Source organism: Nanorana parkeri, unplaced genomic scaffold, assembly GCF_000935625.1.
Source record: "Nanorana parkeri isolate BGI_ZX_2015 unplaced genomic scaffold, ASM93562v1 scaffold740, whole genome shotgun sequence".
NCBI lineage: Eukaryota > Metazoa > Chordata > Amphibia > Anura > Dicroglossidae > Nanorana > Nanorana parkeri.
Genome location: NW_017307008.1, coordinates 15,885 through 38,499, shown reverse-complemented (window position 1 = coordinate 38,499; position 22,615 = coordinate 15,885). Strand labels below are relative to the sequence as shown.

The following is a 22,615-nucleotide window of genomic DNA, read 5'->3' as shown; positions in this document are numbered from 1 at the left end:
CCGGAGGAGGGTAACGCGCCGCAGGTCAATGATAGAAATGCAGCATAAGGTAATGTTTTAGTATTATTATTAATATTTTTTTTTTCACTTTTCTTCAATTGATAAAACTAATTTTGAATTTCGGATCTGTAATATATATTTATATTTGGACCATGTATTTCATGTCCTTTTGAAGTCGATGTAAACCTGAACTGAATCATATTTTCAGATTTATTTTGCTCTGTGAGATGTGTACCGAAACCCATTTTGTTTCACCTTATTTTCATCCTCTGTGACATCTCAGTGCTGCTGATCTCCGGCGGCCTCTTTGCAGCCACTTCCTGTCCTGGCTGCATGGAGTTTCTCAGATCCTTGTTTTTACCCCTCAATGCAGCTAAGTGCTACTGATCTCCTGCAGCTACTTCCTGTCTACATGCACCCGAGCGATGGATGCATGACATTTCTCAGGGAGGGTTTCCTGACGGTGTCAGCAGTGGACCGTGTCTGTGTAATGTGTGTTGAAGTGGCTGCTTGTCGTCTCCATTGGAAGCTCATGTGACAGGGTGACAACACAGGAGCAGAATTAGGAGCCAGGGACAGAGTGATGTCACCCTATAACAGGAAGTGCCTGAACAAGGACAGAGCATTGTCACCTTATAACAGGAAGTGCCTGACCAAGAACAGAGCATTGTCACCCTATAACAGGAAGTGCCTGACCAAGAACAGAGCATTGTCACCCTATAACAGGAAGTGCCTGAACAAGGACAGAGAATTGTCACCTTATAACAGGAAGTGCCTGACCAAGAACAGAGCGTTGTCACCCTATAACAGCAAGTGCCTGAACAAGGACAGAGCACTGTCACCTTATAACAGGAAATATCTGCGCATGGACAGAGCGTTGTCACCCTATAACAGCAAGTGCCTGAACAAGGACAGAGCATTGTCACCTTATAACAGGAAATATCTGTGCATGGACAGAGCGTTGTCACCCTATAACAGGAAGTGCCTGAACAAGAGCCATCACTGGCAGGATCGCCAGGGACTGTTTCAATTGAAGCTCTTTGCATTATAACACTGTGAGGCTGCCGTAAGGATGCTTCCTCAGGGGGCGGGTCTATGACACCCCCCGCACTCACAGTATGTCCTCAGTCTTGTAGGCTAAATGACTCCCAGTGGTTTTTTTTCCTGGGAAGACTGAGGACATCTACTGGCCAGATGGAATTACTGCAGGGGACAGGTAACTCATCCATAATAAATGGGTGGCCATAGCGCTAGGCATGTGAACGCACGACATTCTATGCATTAAAGTGTATGCAGCTTTTTTTAATTAAATACTGTGTTACACTATGGAGGCGCTCCTTTTTGCTGGTTGTCCTGGCCAGTGGGAGCTGCATCACTAGTGTTACTAGTTTGTGTGCATACAAGTCGCAGGTGCTGGCGGGAGGGGGAGAGAGAGGGGATAGTGAAAGGGGGAGAGAGAGAGAGGAGGAGAGAAGGGGGAGAGATAGACAGATGAAGGGGAGAAGGAGAGAGAGAGAAAGGGGGAGAGAGAGAGAGGAGGAGAGAAGGAGGAGAGATAGACAGATGAAGGGGAGAAGGAGAGAGAGAGAAAGGGGGAGAGAGAGAGAGGAGGAGAGAAGGAGGAGAGATAGACAGATGAAGGGGAGAAGGAGAGAGAGAGAAAGGGGGAGAGAGAGAGAGGAGGAGAGAAGGAGGAGAGATAGACAGATGAAGGGGAGAAGGAGAGAGAGAGAAAGGGGGAGAGAGAGAGAGGAGGAGAGAAGGAGGAGAGATAGACAGATGAAGGGGAGAAGGAGAGAGAGAGAAAGGGGGAGAGAGAGAGAGGAGGAGAGAAGGAGGAGAGATAGACAGATGAAGGGGAGAAGGAGAGAGAGAGAAAGGGGGAGAGAGAGAGAGGAGGAGAGAAGGAGGAGAGATAGACAGATGAAGGGGAGAAGGAGAGAGAGAGAAAGGGGGAGGAGAGAGAGAGAAGGGGGGAGAGAGAGAGAGGAGGAGAGAAGGGGGAGAGAGAGAGGAGGAGAGAATGGGGAGAGATAGACAGATGTAGGGGAGAAGGAGAGAGAGAGCTATAGAGAGAAGGGGGAGAGATGAGAGAGAGATACAATGATAGGAGAGTGATAATAATAGAGAAGATAGAAAGACAGAAGGAGAGGAAGGGACACACAGAGGGAAGGACAGAGAGCGCACACACGCACACACATGTATTCGAGCACACACGTGACATGACATGTTGGCGTGTTCCATTCTCGGCCTCCATGACTCGGATGATATTGCGGAGCGGTCTATATGGATGCAGACATAGGTGACATGAAGGGGTTAATGATTTGTATATTAGGTTCCCGGGCCCTCCCCTCTGTTTCTTCCATGTTGTGTCTGTTGGTTTTGGGATCAGTAGCTTTGTGTCCTCTGATTGGTCTGTTTGTACACGGTCGGAGATTTGGGAGATTCGGAGGGGCGCACTGATTTTACCTCCTCCCATCATTAAGGAATGGATACACCTGGGTGAGGCAATGTTGCTGCTGCTCTCAGGATACCTGGCTGCCTTCCATGGCTCTTCTGAAGTCTGCTCCCTACATTCCCCTCCATGATCCTTCCTGCTAGCCTGCTCTGCCATATGGGACCGCCTGGCCCTCCGGCACCATGATGCTCGGGCCTCCTCAGGATTTCTTGCTTCTTTGGCTATTTATTGTGGCCTTGCCTGCTGCGGCGGAAAGGAAGAGTGTGAGCGCGTTGATGAGGTGTGACGCTCTGCCGCTCATTCAGACATTGTTGGACCACGGGCCCCTGGAGCCCCGCACGGTGGCCAAACACGACCTGAGCTCGCAACACCTACACTTTATGCTGGCGCTGTATCGCCGATCGGCGGATGGCGACGGAAGGCCCAAGACGAGCAAGGTGCCCGGAGCTGCGGTGAGGCTGGTGAGGCCCGCCCATCAAACGTCTTTTATTACAGGTGAGAAACCGAGCCAAGTTGGTCCAGAAGTAGATCCGTTCTGTAAATGCACATAACTGCAGTACTTGCTGAATGGTGTGAACAGACCCTTAATCTGCAGCCTTCATGAAAATAGTCCTGCCATAAAGTTCCTTGTTTGCGCACTTCCTGTTATCAGGTGACAACACTCTGTTTTTGTCTCCCAATTGCACCCCTGGGTTGTCACCCTGTCACATGGGCTCTAATGGAGACTACAAGTGGCCATTTCAGCACACATTACACAGACATGGTCAGCTGTTTGTGTCGGGGTGCATGTAGACAGGAAGTGGTTGCAGGAGATCAGCATCACTGAAGGGTGCAAAAATCATAATTCTCTGCTGGAATCGACTGACTAGTTGCTATAGGTTACAGCAGGGGTGGGCCAACTTCGGCACTCCAGCTGTTGTGGAACTAGAAGTCCCATGAGGCATTGGAAGACTGAAGGCCACAAGCCTGACTCTTAAAAGGCTGGTGCATGCTGGGATTTGTAGTTTCAGCATAGCTGGAGTGCCGAGGTTGCCTACCCCTGGGTTACAGCGATAAGCTACTTAAAGCTGTTATAGCTATGAGCATATGTAATCTGTGCTGTTATCTCCATCGGAAGCCTGGGTGACTACAGAGGGGAAAACTGGGTGGTGGGGACACAGCGTTGTCACCCTGTAACAGGAAGTGCCTCTGTGGAAGGATGACCAGGGGTTATTGTAATGAAAGTTGCAGATTTAAATGCTTTTTGTGATGACTGTAACATGTTGAAGCTTAGGGGATGTTAGCGATTGGGTTTGCATGTACGGTGTCTCCAAAGCCAAAATCTTTGGGTCAAGATGGGCAAGGGTTGGACTCTCTGTTGGGTTTCTATCACCATCTGTGTCCCAGTGTGGAGTTACACCATTGCCATTTGCCCTGGTGACCCCTGTAACAAGGACTGAGCATGAGGGAACATTCTAAAATTGTAATTTGTCTAAGAATTGCAATAATGAGGAAATCGTCCAATAGGGACACAACTGTCTGCAAGGGTTTCCCTTAATTGGAGAGATTTCTTCTTACTTCCTGATGTGTCTAGAGGACAGGAAGTGAAGGTCCTCCCGATCTCCCCATTGGGACACAGATGGTCAAATAAAAAGAAACCTGGCAGTAGGGATGAGCTCAGGTTCAGATTGAATGTGGTGCAAGCTGGAGCTCCACTCAACCCAGAGGTGCCATGGGGCCACCTGCCCAATCAGATGTGGGATGGGGCATTTCCTGCCCCACAGCTTAACACGAGCGATGGGATGTTTGTGCTGATGTCATTGACCTTAGATGGCCACATGGCCGTTTTGGCTCAGTCGTTGACCTTCGATGGCCACATGGCCATTTTGGGTCAGTCGTTGATCTTAGATGGCCGTTTTGGGTCAGTCGTTGACCTTAGGTGGCCACATGGCCATTTTGGGTCAGTCGTTGACCTTGGATGGCCACATGGCTGTTTTGGGTCAGTCGTTGACCTTGGATGGCCACATGGCCGTTTTGGGTCAGTCGTTGACCTTGGATGGCCACATGGCCGTTTTGGGTCAGTCGTTGACCTCATACGGCCACATGGCCATTTTGGCTCAGTCATTGACCTTATATGGCCACATGGCCGTTTTGGGTCAGTTGTTGATCTTAGATGGCCACATGGCCGTTTTGGGTCAGTTGTTGATCTTAGATGGCCACATGGCCGTTTTGGGTCAGTTGTTGATCTTAGATGGCCACATGGCCGTTTTGGGTCAGTCGTTGACCTTAGATGGCCATATGTCCATTTTGGGTCAGTCGTTGACCTTGGATGGCCACGTTGGGTCAGTTGTTGACCAAAAATAGCCATGTGGCCATATAAGGTTAATGACATCACGGCATTGTGCCCCTTGGCTTATGTGCAAGTGTGGGTGGTGAATTCCCTGGTAATAGCTGATTGAGTGGCAGTAGAAGAAGCTTCCTTCTGCAATCTGAAGAACATGGGTCTGAACCTGAGTTCATCCCCACCTGGCAGGAGCGTCAGCCATTTCCTACTCTATCCCAAACCAAAAAACGTGTGGCCTTTTTAGATCTATATTTAACTGCAAATTATTTTGTTTTCCAGAAGGTCCTTGGTGGATCGAAGACTTGGCCTTCAACCTTCACGCTGTGAAAGCAGAGGAACTTCAAAGAGCAACCGTGATTCACCCAAGAGCACTTCATTTCAAGGACAATTACTATTTATGTAAGGTGGACCTCACGCCAAGCGTTGGCATCTCCTCCAAAACCAGAGTTCCCAGAGGAATGCGCAAGTGGATGGAGACGGACCTCACGTCCTACGTCAAACCGCTGGTGGAGCAACGCGACCATGTTTTGCACGTTCAGATGTCATGTAGGCAAGCTAGGAAGCGCCCTAGAGTCTCGTTGGCACTTTCCCCGACCCACATTCCCTTCTTGTTAATGTATTTCAATCACACTGTTCACAACCGATCTAAAGAGAACGCGGTCACTGTGCACCCGGCGAAGAGTAAGTTGGACTTGCCGGTACGGAAACGGCGCCGAGCAGAGGCTATCGGCATTAAGCTTCCGAAGATTGCCAAACAAGGCGGACAGTCCAATAATCGCTGCTCGCTGCATCCGCTCTGGGTCAGCTTCCACCAGCTGGGATGGGACCATTGGATCATTGCTCCACATCGGTACAACCCTGGCTTCTGTAAGGGAGACTGCCCTCAAATCCTTCATTCGGGTTACAACTCTCCCAACCACGCCATCATTCAGAACTTTATCAGTCAGGTCGTGGACGAGAATGTCCCCCGCCCCTCTTGCGTCCCTTACTCCTACGGTCCCATCAGTGTTCTCATGATTGAGCCAGGTGGCAACATTCTGTATAAGGAATATGAAAATATGATGGCGGAGTCCTGCACCTGCCGATAGGAAGAGGCCTTCCGGGCGTGATGGTGTCCGGGCGTGATGGTGTCCCAATCGTGATGGTGTCCCTGTGGTGAATGTTTCAAAAAAAAAAAAATTGTTAAGCACTTTATAAAACCACTTTAATATTGTTGAAAACCGATGTATGTGTAAATATGTGTGTGTTCTAATGTTGTGAGTCGTACTTATAGATGTGAGCTTCAAAGCACGACTTCCTTGTACTTGTGTAACCCTTTCCTTGCCTACCCCAAGTTTATAATAAACTGTATTTTTTCACTCCTTTGTAATCCGATGTTTGGCTCCCCGTTCGTCAAATGGTCAATGTTTGCTATGTCGGGTACATAACTGAGCCATGTGGACCAAGATCAGCCAACTGTATGGCTATATGAGCTTGCTGGACATCTCATTCCAAAACCATGGCCAAAAATGTTGCGTTGGTCCTCCACTTTGTAGCCATAACATCCTCCTATCTTCTGGGAAGACTTCCCGCAAGATTTTGGAGGGTGCCTGCGGGGATTTGTGACGTTGGGTACTGATGGTGGAAGAGAAGACCTGGCTCACAATTGGCATTCTTGTTAATCAAAGGTGTTCGGTAGGGTTGAGGTCAGGTTCTGATGTTGAATGAGAAGATCTGGTTAACAATTGGCATTCCTATTCATCCCAAAGGTGTTTGTAGGGTTGAGGTTAGGGCTCTGTGCAGGACACTCGAGTTCCTCCACACCAAACAAACCATGTCTTTATGGAGCTTGGACTACATACATATGAAATGAGCTCTTTTATTTGCTCTTTTATGAGCTCTTTTATAAATGGCCGAAGAAGAAGAAACTCTCAGTTCTGCTCAGTGAGCTCCCCATGCAAATTGTTGCCCCCGTTTCCCCCCCATCATGGCTCCCACTGGCTGCATTTTCTGCGTTAGTGTTCCAGGCTGGACACATGACACCGCAGGGTTCTCTTCACGGCTTCTCTGCGGTAGGTGGACCTTATGGTGAAGGAAGAGGGCCCTGGTGATGCCCCCCACTTCTGGGGCAGGAACATAACACTGTGCATTGTGGAATCCTCAGACTGAGGACATCTTGTGGCCAAGAAGAGGTACTGCAGGCGACGTTTATTATTATTATTATTATTATTACTATTATTATTACACAGGATTTATATTGTGTCAACAGTTTGCGCAGCGCTTTACAATATAAGGAAGACATTACAATCGCCATACAGTTCTCTCCACACCAAACAAACCATGTCTTTATGGAGCTTGGACATTAAAATGTAGTTGTGTCCCCTTTATAGTTAGAACATTCTCCACTCTTCTAGGAAGGCTTTCCACAAGATCTTGGAGAGTGTCCATGGGAATTCGGGCCCATTTGTGAGGCCGGGTACTGATGCTGGAAGAGAGAAGACCTGACTCGCAATTGACATTCCAGTTAATCAAAGGAGTTCAGTAGGGTTGAGGTCAGTGCTCTGTGCAGGACACTCAAGTTTCTCCACACTAAACCAGTCAAACCATGTCTTTATGGAGCTTGGATGTTAAAATGGAGTTGTGCCCCTTTATGGGTAGAACATCTTCCACTCTTCTAGGAAGGCTTTCCACAAGATCTTGGAGGGTGTCTATGGGAATTTGTGCTCATTTGTGACGTTTGGTACTGTCATCTGCGTTCCAGCTCATTCTAAGGGTATTCAGTAGGTTCAAGGTCCGGTACTGATGTTGGAAGAAAAGGCCTGACTCACAACTGGCTCTTTGTAGGATATTCGAGTGTCCACCACACCAAACTGGTCAAACCATGTCTTCATTGAGCCGGGTTTGTGCATGAGAAGATCTGGTTAACAATTGGTGTTCTAATTCATCCCAAAGGTGTTCAGTAGGGTTGAGGTCAGGGCTCTGTGCAGGAAACTTGAGTTCCTCCGCACCAAGCTGGTCACACCATGTCTTTATGGAGCTGGCTTTGTACACAGGGGACAGTCATGGTGGGAAAGCAAAGGGTCTTCACCAAACTGTTACCACAAGGTTTGAAAGAGGACAATTTGTACCCATTTGTGAGGTCAGGTACTGATGTTGGATGAGAAGACCTGACTCACAATTGGTTGTTCAGGACAAGATGGTAATGAGGGCCCCGCCCCTGAGGGCTTACATGGATTAAAGAGGAGTATTGCAGAAGAAGAAGAACTCCGGGTAATTTTTTTAAATAACCCTTGCAGTGGAGCTTCCCCCGTACTGCAAGGTTGAGTTGCTCTTTTTTTTTGGTCTGGGGCTGAAAATAACAAAGCCTGATCCTCTGAGCCAGCCGGCTGTAACTGCCTTCCCCCTCTGCAGTGATGGTATGTCCTTCAGCATCCTCACGTCCTTTTACGCTATGTATAGAATGTGGTGACTCTAGGACCTGAGAATGCTGCCGCGGAGGGTGAGAGAGGCTCCAGGGACCGGTCTTAAGAGCGAGCCGGCTCACAGGATGAGGTGAGTATGACTTTTTTTTATTTTCTTGCCCAGACCAAAGTGACCCTTTACCCCTTGCAGTGCCGGAATAGCCCCCTCAAGGGTTTTTTAAAATTACTTTTCACCTATAGAGGTCACAACCGCTCATTACTTCTGCTTTATTCCAATGGTACCCATGGTTAGGACGGGGCTCAGGGAGCTCAGAGAACTCTCATTCTGACGTTCTCAGATTTGTATACATTGTATTTCTTTACTTTCGATGTTATTACATTCTAAGAACCTTTATATATATATATATATATACTTTGGACTGTTTCATCTCAGTCTGACCCCCATGGGATCCCGGGGATGGAGGATTCCGCCATAATGAATGCTCTTCAAATATTTGCAGCCTTTAAGCCGGTTGCGCCTGTGGCGGTTAGGGATGCTGACGTAGGTTGGCCAAATATAAAGGGGACGCCGCCAGTCAACGGTCTTAAGTCAAAGCTGCCTGCTAGGAGGGGAAGGAGGCCGACGGAAAAAAACATGGTGTCCATAGGAGGATCTATGTGCATTATATTACTTCTATGTAACACCCAGGTGAGCATCATATTCAATATGATCAGAGTGACCGGTAAGCATTAAAGGTCCGGTCCACCCAAATCAGATATTTCAATGTGTGCGGAACGATATAGACAAAAATTATTTTGCCACAAAATTACAATTTTTCACAGAAGCGGAGATTCTAAATTTTGCTCATGGAACTGCTTCGGTGAATAACAGTCTCAATCTTATTTGGTGATTTTTATTTATATTGTTATAAAAGGCCTGACTCACAACTGGCTCTTTGTAGGATATTCGAGTGTCCACCACACCAAACTGGTCAAACCATGTCTTCATTGAGCCGGGTTTGTGCATGAGAAGATCTGGTTAACAATTGGTGTTCTAATTCATCCCAAAGGTGTTCAGTAGGGTTGAGGTCAGGGCTCTGTGCAGGAAACTTGAGTTCCTCCGCACCAAGCTGGTCACACCATGTCTTTATGGAGCTGGCTTTGTACACAGGGGACAGTCATGGTGGGAAAGCAAAGGGTCTTCACCAAACTGTTACCACAAGGTTTGAAAGAGGACAATTTGTACCCATTTGTGAGGTCAGGTACTGATGTTGGATGAGAAGACCTGACTCACAATTGGTGTTCCAATTCTTCCCAAAGGTGTTCAGTAGGGTTGAGGTCACTGCAAGCCACTTGAGTTCCTCCACACCAAACTGGTCACACCACATCTTTATGGACCTGGCTTTGTATACAGGGGACAGTCATGGTGCAACTGGAAAGCACCTTCACCAGACTGTTACCACAAAACTAGAGGAGCACAATTGCCCACAATGTCTTTGTATGCGGATGGAGATTGTATGGCTATGGACTTGATTTCATATGGTTTTGGAATGGGATGACCATCAAACCCATATTGGTGTAATGGTCAGATGTCTACAACCCTTGGCCATATATATTTAGTCACAACTAGATATACACTTCGGCTTAGTTCATACTTGCCTATAGGCAGCAGAGGATAAAATGTGCCCTTTTCTTGTATCATGAGTCGCCATGCATGGTTTCCCATTATCAGTAGGAAGTCATCTCATACAAGTTCATTTACTCATTACAACACTTTTCTAAGCCAGGTCAAGACCAGTAAACCATGTAAATGGCCTGAGCAAGAAAGGTGATCCTAGCAGAGGGCTACTACTTGGGGTGCCAATACTTTTTCCAGTCATGAAAATCCGGCCCACATTCAGCCCATCACCACCATGGACAGGGTCATGGGAGAACCTAAAATTGCACATGTTTGGGCAGACCTAACCAAGTCAACAAGCTTCTGGGCAGCTGGGTCTTGTACAGATAACACGTCCGGTCAGCTCTCCAACAGAAGAAGAGGTCCTACGATGAAAGTATAAACTAATCATGTGACCAACCGATTGGTTATCTCATGGGTAAGGCTGGTCACATGACCATGCTTTGTTTTGATTCTTTTTTTTCTACTTCCCTTTTTCCAAAGTCTTCAGGCCGGTCATGTGATGTGCAGGGTCCCCTTTTGAGATATATACCATTTTTTTTTGTACACAGCAACATATAAAATAAACATAAAATAATAAAATAAAATGTAAAAAAAATTAAATCTAAATTTATTTACAAATATTTTATTATTATTTTTATTTCTATTATTGTTTATTTTTGTATATATGATTATTTGTATACTGTTAAAAAAAAAATGCAAAGTGTGTTTATCGCGGTAATATAATCTGCTTGCGGCATTGTACTGTTATTTTGTAGCACGTACAGCAGGGGGAGCTAAACTCCGGCAATCCAGCTGTTGTGGAACTACAAGTCCCATGAGGCATTGCAAGACTCTGACAGCCACAGGCATGAATTCCAGAGGCAGCTGCATGATGAGATTTGTAGCTTCATCCTGGCTCATGTGCCAAGGTTTGGCTACCCCAGATATATACACTTTTTTAGTAGGGATGCACCGATACCAGGCACAAGTACTTGGGAAAATGCCTGCATACTAAATTCTGATACCGGCGCCTAAAATTCTTAAACGAAAGCGGCTGCCTGAGGTCCCGCTTTTGCTAGGGACTTCGGCAGCCTTACTGTGAAACACTGCGCCTGTGTACAGCACCGACTGCACATCTCCTCCTCCTTCCTGGGCAACCCTGCCGCCTGCACTTGCCCACGAGACCCTCTGGACCCCTGGTGAAGACCCCGCACAGCCCCCTGACACCTTGCAGAGCCCTTGGGTGACCCTCACAGCCCCCTGAAACCCCACAAAGCCCCGATGAGACCACCCACAGCCCCGGTGAGACCCTGCAAAGCCCTCCCGAGACCCTCCACAGCCCTCCTGAGACCCTGCAAAGCCCTCCCGAGACCCTCCACAGCCCCCCTGAGACCCTGCACAGCCCCCCTGAGACCCTGCAGAGCCCTGGGGAGACCCCCACAGCCCCGATGAGACCACACACAGCCCCGGTGAGACCCTGCAAAGCCCTCCCGAGACCCTCCACAGCCCTCCCGAGACCCTGCAAAGCTCTTTCTGCTTTTGGGTACAAAATGTGAACGGCTAAATATAGAAACCGCATCTCACCTCGGAACGCGTTGCAGATATGAACCCGGCGATGACTCACCGTGATACATTCCGCGCGGCCTTTTATATACATGTATTTTATTTCATACACCTACATACATATGAAATGAGCTCTTTTATTTACCATTTACCACCTCTGCTGAATGTGAGACCCTGCAAAGCCCTCCCGAGACCCTCCACAGCCCTCCTGAGACCCTGCACAGCCCCCCTGAGACCCTGCAGAGCCCTGTGGAGACCCCTCACAGCCCAGATGAGACCCTCCACAGCCCTCCTGAGATCCTCCACTGGAGACTAGAGCTGCAACAGTTAATCGATTTAGTCGATTAAAATCGACGATTGAAAACGTTGGCAACGTTTCCGATCGTCGATTCGTCGGCTATCGATTGATTTGCCTGTTCGGGGCTGTTCCGGGCTCCACATGCGGCCTGAGCCACACGTCACACGCTGCTCCCGCTGCGGCCGCCGTGCCCACGGCACAGGCCGCGTAAGCCACGCCCATGAGACCCTGCAAAGCCCTCCCGAGACCCTCCACAGCCCTCCTGAGACCCTGCACAGCCCCCCTGAGACCCTGCAGAGCCCTGGGGAGACCCCCACAGCCCCGATGAGACCACCCACAGCCCCGGTGAGACCCTGCAAAGCCCTCCCGAAACCCTCGACAGCCCCCCTGAGACCCTGCACAGCCCCCCTGAGACCCTGCAGAGCCCTGTGGAGACCCCTCACAGCCCAGATGAGACCCTCCACAGCCCTCCTGAGATCCTCCACTGGAGACATCAGGTGAGCACCCCGGAGCAGCAGAGTATGTAACTTCATATTATTCTGCATTGCTATATAATGTATTGCTGGGATTTGTAGTCCTCTATAGCTGATGGTATTCGGCATTGCTGTATAATGTTTTGCTGGGATTTGTAGTTCCTCTGCAGCTTGGAGTCAGTGGCAGAACTACCAGGGGCACACTGTTTGCAGCTGTGACCAGCAGTGCCGGATTTATTCTCTCTGCTGCCCCAAGGCCAGGTTACTCAATGTGCCCCCCTACCCGCCAAACCCCTCTCCCCCATGGAGAATGGCAGACCTGCAGGCTGCATACAAGTGATCTCTGCGACATCGCCGAGATCACTTGTACAAAGCAAGCGGCGGTTTCCCCGCTGTACATTCAGCTCTGCTTACCCAAAGCCGGGCTAAATGTAGAAAACAACTGCCTGCCCAGCGCCCGGAACTGCATGTCCCTGGTATCGGGAGATAGGAATTCCACACCCCTGCTGCCCCTCTACTCCCCGCTGCCCCAAAGTCGGGCCTTGGTTGGCCTTGTGGGAAATCCTGCCCTGGTGAACAAGGCCCTGGCGCTTCACCGCTGTCCTAAAATCATTAGTCTGTATTGCTTTAGAAAAACTGTCACATGACACTAAACAAAAGTATCGGTAATTGGTGTCAGGGGGTACTTGAGGAAAAGTATCGGCACTCGCACTCGGCCTGAAAAAAAATTGTATCGGTGCATCCCGTCCTTTTAGCAAACTAACGGGGTTCTTCACAAAAGGGTGAAGAGATTGGAGAAGGCCGGAGAAGTGAACAATCTAGGCCAGAGTAGCTGATTTGGAAAAAATCTCCAATTCAGCTCACTTTCCAGTTCAGCTATGTTGTCCTAGATCAGGGGTGGGCAACCTCGGCTCTCCAGCTGTGCTGAAACTACAAAACCCATAAGGCATTGCCAGCCACAGGCATGACTCCCAGAGGCAGACGCATGATGGGATTTGTAGTTTCAGCACCGCTGGAGAGCCAAGGTTGCCTACCCCTGTCCTAGATCGTTCACTTCTCCTGCCTTCTCCAAACTCTTCACCCTTGTGTGAATAACCCTGTAAATGTCATTGGGGTTTGCAACTACTTTAAACCACCACTCGGGGGCAGTGACGCCATAACCTAACCTCGGTAATCCATTAACCATCATCTGCGGGACTCTATAATAAATGTCAAATGTAACTTTTTATCTGTGCAATAAATCAAAGCAACTGGGCTTTTCTTAAAGGAGGTGAGTGCTTTTCACTCACCTCATAGTTCTAGCCGACCTGTGACAATAAGACTGTCAAAGGTTGGCTCAGTAGATCGGGAGGTGAGCGGACACATAACGGCGTTCGCTCACCTTTCCATCCTGTCACGGCTCTCTGCCGTGACAGGGGAGGGGGCTGGATACCCCGCTCCGATCCGCCAGCGCTGACTGGCGGAACGGACGGGGGAGGGGGCGGGTACAGCTGGATCTGACTCTAGATAGGCAGAGCCAGCTGTCAGTCACGCAGCTGAGAGGATCCCGGGACAATTGTCGGGATCCGCTTCAGCTGCGGCGTCTCAGTATACCGCGAGCAGCAGCTCCCTATATACTGAGCCTAGGGTGACGGGAGGACGCTAGTTTGTGTCCTCCCATTACCCTAAGGAAAAGCCTTAACCCCATAGTTCTCCTTTTAAAGACGTTTCGCGGGTCGTGCGACTAGCTTTCTCCATTCAGAATGGTGGAATAAAGTATACAGTTCCATTTAAAGAAGGTGCCATGTGTTTTATTTATACCAATCGGCTGACCTGATTATCATATTTTCATGTTATTGTTAATCTTCTGGTCTGAGCTCTGCTCTTCTTTATTGAAGGTGTTTCCACAGCCCTCCCGCACTTATCACGAACTGTGTGTAAGAAAATACCCTCAGACGGGCCAAAGTAACGATTGGCCCCAAGGGTCGCAGCTACGGGAGGCCAGAATGACCCCGTTTTGGAGGGCCGTTGGGAACAAACCCGTCGGAGCTTATTGCCAGCAAGGGCTCGAGTGTACCACTAAGGTCTGCAGGTAAGAAATAAAGAATTCCAGTGAATACACGTATATTATATTATTAAATCTAGCGTGCACTATATCAACGGTATTAGGATATACAGGAGCACATTAAAACACAACTACAGGGTCTTCTTAAATGTCCTCCAGCAGTCTCGGCTGCAGCACTAACCTCCTGTCCGGTGTTGACCCCCCCCGCAATAATTGTTGAGGATGCATTTAAAATTATTTTGATTTTTGTTTGCCCCCTGCTACACTATGGGGTGTAGTTATTAAATGTTGGCAGAGCCGTTCGCTATGGACGAATCTGGCTTTCACAGTCATTCTGCATGATGACCACTAGATGGAGATGAAGAGTATTGGATTTTCCTATGCTCCATCTAGCGGCCATCATGCAGTATCGATTATTTTTCGGGGGGGGGGGTCAGTGGCGGACCTAATAACCAAAAGGCCCTGGTGCAAGATTTTATCTTGGGGCCCCCCTCCCAAGACGGCGGGGGGGATGGGGCGCGGGAGCAGATCACACTGGCCTCCGTACCACTTCTATCCGACTCTGTGACTGCGATCTCACATCCCACCCCACTCACAAAGTCGGAGAGAAGTGACATTTCGGGACCGATCAGCTGTTCCAGGGCAGATCGGTTCTCCTGCACATATCATCTGCGATGCCGATCTGCCCTGGAACAGCTGAGAAAGCGTTGGAATGCTTGACCTATTGGCGGTCACACATCCCACGGCCAAAAAACTGGGCGGGATTACGTTAAAATGTGTGACCAGTCACACATTCTAACGAAGTCACAAACTTTGATAGAACAGAGGCCTGTCTGTAATCATTCAATCAGAGAAATAGATTATAATAGGGAACATTACAGGGAAATGGGGCATGATATAGCTACTGGCTCTCTGTTCTAAACTGCACTCGCAGCATCTTGCAAAAGGACGTCTTCCAGAGCCAACTGAGATGGCGACCAAAAAGAAGCAGCGGTCTCTCTGCAGAACTCTAACACTCCCCCAGCCAGAGTCAGATCAAGCGCTCTCCAATCAGCAGGGTGAATGAGCTTTCTATTAGATTTCCTGAATACATTCAACATGTTACAATGTTACTATAATAAGATGTGACGAGGAACCTCCATCCCCAGTACAGTGAATGAGCGGAACGGTGAATATGCTTTATTATCTCTTGTATGTTCTCCCTCCAGGAGAGGACACTGCTCCTTCCTCCAACACAACTGGTTCTAACGAGTCCTAGAGAAGACCGACCATGGACAGTGTGACGAGGACCCAATCCATGAGGATCATGTGACCTCCTGTCATCTGAAGTGTTGTATCAATAAAGTTATGAGTGAACTACGGAATTTAATCCGCTTATTTATTTCTATTGTAATCTCCTTATACAGGGTGACTGGTCTTGCCTCCGCCCCCTCCTGTAATAAAGACCGGTCACTGCTGCTCTCTCTCCTTGTACAGGGTGACTGGTCTTGCCTCCGCCCCCTCCTGTAATAAAGACCGGTCACTGCTGCTCTCTCTCCTTGTGCAAGGTGACTGGTCTTGTCTCCGCCCCCCTTCCTGTAATGAAGACCGGTCACTGCTGCTCTCTGTCCTTGTGCAGGGTGACTGGTCTTTCTCCGCCCACTCCTGTAATAAAGACCGCTCACTGCCTCTCTCTCTTTGTGCAGGGTGACTGGTCTTGTCTCCGCCCCCCTCCTGTATCAGGGTGACTGGTCTTGTCTCCGCTCCCCCTGTAATAAAGACAGCTTACTGCTGCTCCCTCTTTGTGCAGGGTGACTGGTCTTGTCTAGTGGATTTATATCCTTTGTGACTATTGAGGAATAGATATTATAAAAACTTGGTGCCCAGAGCTTTAATTGCTCCTAGGATGGAAATCATCTGAAGAGATCTGCAAACTAAAATGTTTTATTATTTATTTATTATTATTGTTTATTATTATTATTTATTTTTATATTCATGATTCGGCAAGAATTTAAACAATATGTTGATAAGGATAAATGTCCTGAGAAAGTGGAACTGAGCAAAAGTAAAAAATGACGTATAGGACGCCGTCTGTTACGAGCGTGGCGCAGCAGTTTATTTGTAAGCCGGCTCTGGCAGCGAAAGGGTTAAAGAAAATGAGTAAAAGCCCGGAGTCCGGCAATTGTCACTTTCCTGGCCAGCTTGGCCTGCATGTGAATGTGGAGGGAAAAAAAAAATGTGAGGCGAAAAGCTGCACATTGCCAGGTTTAAAGATGGCCGACTCTGCTCTGATCACATGACCTGGTGTGTCCCTGCTCGGATAGTCCTGGGGAAACAGGAAGTGACCCAGCAGACAAACACGCAGAGTGACAGAGGGAAGGACGGTAGGGTGCATTTATATCATATGTGGCCCTGTAAATTCTGGGTACAATCTCTGTGATTGGATGGAGGGGGGAGGGCTCAGACAGTTTATTGTGCAGGAAGCTGCCCTATAGCCTGCGTCCCTGGAGCGATCAGACGATTGGTTGCCTGCAGATCTCAGCGCCCCACCGATAGCCGATTCATCCCAATAGATCAATTAGAACACTTTAGTTTCACGGCTCTGGCAGAATCGGGTCAGCGCTTAGCATAGTAGAGCCCTGTGCAGACGCAAAGCATGCTGGGAAATCTAGCTTGGGAAACATTGTCCTCACTATGGGGAGCTGGAAAGTTATCGGTGGGATTGCAAGTGATACTTCACAAGATCATAGCTGGTGCATAGTATGGAAGCCCTTTCCTCCACAGCCTGACCCCGCCCCTATCATTCATTGGATTTCAGATCTGTCAATCATGGAGGCTCAGCATGCAAATGCAGCCTGCCTAGGAACGCCCACTCCTCTAGATTGACACACTCCCATCAAGGCATTTTGATATTTGCATAACTCCTCCCACTGCTTGAAGCGGGGCCGAGGGCTCTTGAGAGGAGTACTGAGGTATAGCACCATGCCGGCCCCTCCCACCAATCATGATCTGTCATAGAGACCCGGTGATGACATCACTGGGTCTTAAATAAGGTGTGGCATGCAAATGGGGAGGGTTTCTTTAAAAATGTCATTAAGATGTTTCCAAAATATGAGCAGATTAAGCTTCAGCTTTATTAAATCCGGTTAACATTGAGTGTTGGTTCCCCTATCACAGCACGGGCTCCCGAACGATGGATCCCAAGTACAAGGACATCCTCCGAAACCTGCGTCTTGAATTGTGTTCCCACGCCGTGGCCGACGGGCTCGTTCCGCAGTACCTGTACCAGGAAGGCGTCATCACCCGCGAGCAGCTGGAGGACATAAGTGGCCAGGCCACCAGCCAGAGGAGAGCCATGAAGCTCTTGGACATCCTGCCGTCTCGCGGACCGAAGGCGTTTGACGTCTTCCTGGACTCGCTGGCGGAATTCCCGTGGGTCCGGGAGAATTTACAGCAGCACATCAAGAAGAGCCCTCTGGAGAGCAAGCCCATGGAATTGCCCGCCAATGTCTTACAGAACTGCCCCAACGACCAGCAGCTGAACCTCCTGGCGGGAAAGCTGGGTTTGGAATGGGAGCAGGTTCTGGGCCACCTAGGGCTGGACCACGGCGATGTGTACAGGTGTAAAGTACAACATCCCGGCAACCTGCACTCGCAAGTCATGGAAGGACTCGTGAAATGGAAACAACACATGGGACGCAGGGCCACCATACAACATCTGTGGGAAGCTTTAGAAGCCGCTGAGATGGATCCTTCAGAAATTAAACTGATTTTACAATGACGTTCCTCGTGTGTATCAACTAATTGCAGCTTAGTTTGTGGACACCCAACTGGATGCACCAAAATCACCGCCATTTAAAGGATGGTCCTGACTCTTAATATGTGGTCCGCCCATCACACCCACTTTCCAGGTTGGTCCTGGCTCTTAATATGTGGCTCGCGCAACACACCCTCTTTCCACATTGGTCCTGACTGTTAACACGTGGTCTGCTCATTACACCCACTTTCCAGATTGGTTCTCACACTTAATATGTGGGGAATAGCCCATCACACCAACTTTCCAGGTCTTGACTCTTAATATGTGGCCCGTCCATCACACCCTCTTTCCAGATTGGTCCTGACTCTTAATATGTGGTTCGCCCATTAAACTCACTTTCCATATTGGTCTTGACTCCTAATATGTGGCCCATCCATCACACCCACCTTCCAGGTTGGTCCTGACTCTTACTATGTGGTCCGCCCATCACACCCACTTTCCAGGTTGCTCCTGACTCTTACTATGTGGTCAGCCCATCACACCCACTTTCCAGGTTGGTCTTCCTGACTCTTGATATTCCAGGTTGGTCCTCACCCTTAATATGTGGGGGAATAGCCCATCACACCAACTTTCCAGGTCCGGCCTCTTAATATGTGGTCCGCCCATCACACCCACTTTCCAGGTTGGTCCTGACTCTTACTATGTGATCCGCCCATCACATCCACGTGAAAGGTTGGTCCTGCTCACACACCCCGCCCACAAATATGCGGGAATGTCTTTTTGAGTTACTGCGCAGTGACTCAATAAGGATGACGCTGTGATCCCAGGACACAAGATCTTCAGGACAGTGGGCCAAGAGAGTATTAATGTGGAATTGAACCCCGGCCTTTGCAGCTATAACAGCCTCCACTCTTCTAGGAAGATTAAAAATGCACATTTGTTAAAAAAAAAAATCTTTGTTTTTTATTTCCTAACCTGCTTCAGTTCTGTAGAGACTTGAGAAAAGCCATAGTGGCAACTTCCTCAAGCTTCCATAATCAAAGGTTCCGTCTCAGTGTTATAAGATAAATATTGTACCCCCGCCATCCCTGTAAATGTGCGGCCTCTATAACATAAAAAAAAACTAAACACTCACCATAGGAAACCTAAAGTCAGTGGTGGCATGTCTGACATTTAGAGTAAAAGGTAATCCTGCCACGATTGAGCCATTCTCATGTGTTTAAGGCCATGCAGCCATCAAAGAAGCCGGGGCCTAGGATTGCCTTCGCCTAACAGACCGGGACTGGTGTCACCGGGAGCACGCACTCTAGGGGGCGGTATGTACACACTGGCTGGAGTCACACTGTGCATGGTAAAAGAAAAACAAACAAAAAAGATATTCTATGAAATAAACCACCCAGACCACCACTTTTATTCAAAGTCAAGGCACAACGTTTGTGTTGTTCTTTTGGTGGAGTACAGAAGGGATTAAACCTTGTATTTAGAGTCTGTATCCCCCCCTCGTGAGATTATACTTCCTGTCTCAGAGATGCAACAGGAAGTAAGAAAAACAATCTCTCAAAATGAAGGGAAGTTGCCTCTTAAACAGATGCCACCAGAAAAGGTTTTCCTCATCAGAAGATGCCACCAGACTAGGTGCCCCCATCAGAAGATGCCACCAGAAAAGGATTCCCCATTAGAAGATGCCACCAGACTAGGTGCCCCCATCAGAAGATGTCACTAGAAAAGGATTCCCCATTAGAAGATGCCACCAGACTAGGTGCCCCCATCAGAAGATGTCACCAGAAAAGGATTCCCCATTAGAAGATGCCACCAGACTAGGTGCCCCCATCAGAAGATGTCACCAGAAAAGGATTCCCCATTAGAAGATGCCACCAGAAAAGGATTCCCCATTAGAAGATGCCACCAGACCAGGTGTCCCCATCAGAAGATCCCACCAGAACAGGTGACCCTATCTAAATATGCCACCAGACCAAGTGTCCCTATATAAAGATGCAACCAGAACGGGTGTCCCCATCAGAAGAGGTCTCCAGAACAGGTGTCTCCATCAGAAGGTGCCACCAGAACAGGTGTTCCTATCTATAGATGCCACCAGAACAGGTGTCCCCATCTGAAGATTTCCCTTTACCCCTTGTTCTAGTGACAACTTGTCAAATTTTGGATTTCCCCTCACTGGTCAGCAGAACAGATAGAAGGTAATTCCGCCCAATGAGGCGGAGGGTCTCACCCATCCCCCATCAAAAAAATACATTTATACACATTACATACATCTGGAAGACCCTTTCCACTGAAGAGTTCTCCAATCTCCTCTTGATTATTTTGATAAATAAACGATAAGAATATCAAACTTACTATCATTACACACAACTACCAATGTTTATACCACTTATACACCTCACTGATCATGACGTTATATCTCACACACCAGCAATAACTCTGTATGTGGTTTGTGAATTAATTTTATAGCTTCAAATGATGGAGGGGACACCTTGAAAGGGACCTTTAGTGTCACTGGGTCCCCATAGATCAGCTCTGTCCTGTCACTGGGTCCCCATAGATCAGCCCTGTCCTGTCACTGGGCCCCCCATAGATCAGCCCTGTCCTGTCACTGGGTCCTATAGATCAGCCCTGTCCTGTCACTGGGTCCCTATAGATCAGGCCTGTCCTGTCACTGGGTCCCCATAGATCAGCCCTGTCCTGTCACTGGGTCCCTATAGATCAGCCCTGTCCTGTCACTGGGTCCCCATAGATCAGCCCTGTCCTGTCACTGGGCCCCCCATAGATCAGCCCTGTCCTGTCACTGGGTCCCTATAGATCAGGCCTGTCCTGTTACTGAGTCCCCCATTGAACTCCCCTACACGCCCCGCCCTCCCTGTCAATCAAACACCCACCGCACAGCCGCGCCCCTACCACCTCCTCCCTGCCACGATACGCTCTCAGTGCCCGCCCCTTCAGCTCCGTCCCGCCACTCACAGCGCGGTGGGCGTGTCCCCGCACACGAGTGTGTTTGTAGGGTGACCCAGTCCCAGGTCTCAGTGGTGGAAGTTCGGGCAGGAAGTGCGGAGTCACCCGTGTATGGTGGCATTCCCCGGGGACAGGGCACCGAATACCGGGAGGTAACGAGGCCGATTTGTTTAGAACTCTGAGCTGAGGAGTGATGACTGGTGTATGGGGACGGGTACAATGTAAACTTTCCTCCTGAGTGTGGTACAATGTATACAAAGTGTATGATCGGTGCTGTGTGTATTGATTGTTGTTTATAAAGTGTAGAGTGGATACAATGTATATAAATTGTATGATCAGTGCTGTGTATGTTGTGTGTAGCTTTGTCCAGGGTCAGGAACTCTCTCTGTGTTCATGAATGGCAGATTCCAATTACCCCCCCTCCCCATGTGTTGTCTGTTGTCAGGATGATTTGCTGGGGAATGAGCCGGGAGGATGAATCTCAAACTCCAGACTGACAGCTAAAATACATACAAGGGAGCTGTGTTAAGGCTTCATAGGTCTGTCCATCCAGTTCTGAGATTTAAACAGCGCTACCCAACAGCACACAGACCGCTGCCACCCCTAGATCTGTACCTGATCCCTAAAATCTCATGACCCTCCTTGTCCAGGCACTTCCTGTTATAGGGTGACAACTCTCTGTCCTTGTTCAGGCACTTCCTTTCTGACAGGGTAATAATGCTCTGTCCTTGTTCAGGCGCTTTCTGTTATAGGGTGACAATGCTCTCTCCCTGTCTTCCAGTTGTACTCCTGCGTTGTCACCCTGTCACATGGGCTTCCAATGGAGTCAAATTCAGCACCCATTACACAGACATGGTCTACTGTTGTCACTAGCGATGCACTGATACTGTTTTTTTTGGTATCGAGTACAAGTACTGATATTTATCTTTCGGTACTCGCCGATACCGGTACTTCCCCTAGCATGGAGCCGGCTTCCTGATCATTGGCTGACCACAGGGGATTGCACACATGGGGGATATTGAATAACAGGGTGGTGACCGTTCTGCTTCCTTCTCCTCGGCGCTCTGTCTAAATCTCCCCGATTATCAGCACCAGAGCAGCCCTGCACCACCGGCGCCGGGTCCACGCTCGGTCATTTGTATCTACAGCAGACAACACGCAAAGCTCTGTATCCAATCCAAGTCATACAAAGTTCCCGAGTCATGTTCGGCTTCTATGTCAGACGTTCATGTTGTGAAATCTTCTAGAACGGCAACATTGTATCTCCCGCCAGAGTGCCAAGTACTTGTAGATGTGACCCCCAAAACCATCTGACACCCCGAACTCACCCAAATACCCCCGACCCCACACTAAGTGTGAGGTGAGAGGACCCCCAGTGATGTCACTTCTGGTTCATCTGATGCACCCGCTACAGATTAGAATGCTCCCTCCAGAAGGAAACCGCACCCCCTCTTTGTGTACCCCAATCAGTCAGCCAACCGGTCTCTGCATGCGTGTACCAGCGTCAGACAGTCCATGGATCTGCCAGTTTTATAGAAGCCTGATCTTCCCGGGAGATTAATAGTTGTCCAAGGAGCCTGCCCAGGAGGCAAGGAGCCTGCCCAGGAGGCAAGGAGGCTACCCAAGAGGCAAGGAGCCTGCCCAGGAGTCAAGGAGCCTGCCCAGGAGTCAAGGAGCCTGCCCAGGAGTCAAGGAGCCTGCCCAGGAGGCAAGGAG

At 48.9% G+C, this 22,615-nt stretch overlaps 3 protein-coding genes across 3 annotated transcripts in view; all 3 read left to right on the top strand.

The window, feature by feature from the left end:
• Nucleotides 1-2,640: 2,640 nt before the first annotated feature.
• BMP15 (bone morphogenetic protein 15) lies at nt 2,641-5,869 on the top strand. Its single transcript, XM_018564243.1, has 2 exons — nt 2,641-2,953; nt 5,061-5,869. Exons 1-2 carry the CDS (start codon nt 2,641-2,643, stop codon nt 5,867-5,869), a joined length of 1,122 nt encoding a protein of 373 aa, XP_018419745.1.
• Nucleotides 5,870-17,370: 11,501 nt separating this feature from the next.
• LOC108793347 (death domain-containing protein CRADD-like) lies at nt 17,371-17,967 on the top strand. The gene has a single exon (XM_018564262.1). The coding sequence runs from the start codon at nt 17,372-17,374 to the stop codon at nt 17,957-17,959; it is 588 nt and encodes a 195-aa protein (XP_018419764.1). The 5' UTR covers nt 17,371; the 3' UTR covers nt 17,960-17,967.
• Nucleotides 17,968-21,038: 3,071 nt separating this feature from the next.
• Nucleotides 21,039-22,615, top strand: part of PHKA1 (phosphorylase kinase regulatory subunit alpha 1) — a gene marked incomplete at its 3' end in the record, with an annotated part of 17,378 nt that continues 15,801 nt past the window's right edge. Inside the window, exon 1 of the mRNA XM_018564242.1 lies at nt 21,039-21,051. The remainder of the gene's footprint in view (nt 21,052-22,615) is intronic.

Bases quoted from the DNA above. Each gene is read 5' to 3' on its own strand.
- BMP15 (XM_018564243.1), top strand. From the start codon at position 2,641: ATGATGCTCGGGCCTCCTCAGGATTTCTTGCTTCTTTGGCTATTTATT. The intron at 2,954-5,060 runs GTGAGAAACCGA...TTTGTTTTCCAG, and splicing joins TCAAACGTCTTTTATTACAG to AAGGTCCTTGGTGGATCGAA.
- LOC108793347 (XM_018564262.1), top strand. From the start codon at position 17,372: ATGGATCCCAAGTACAAGGACATCCTCCGAAACCTGCGTCTTGAATTG.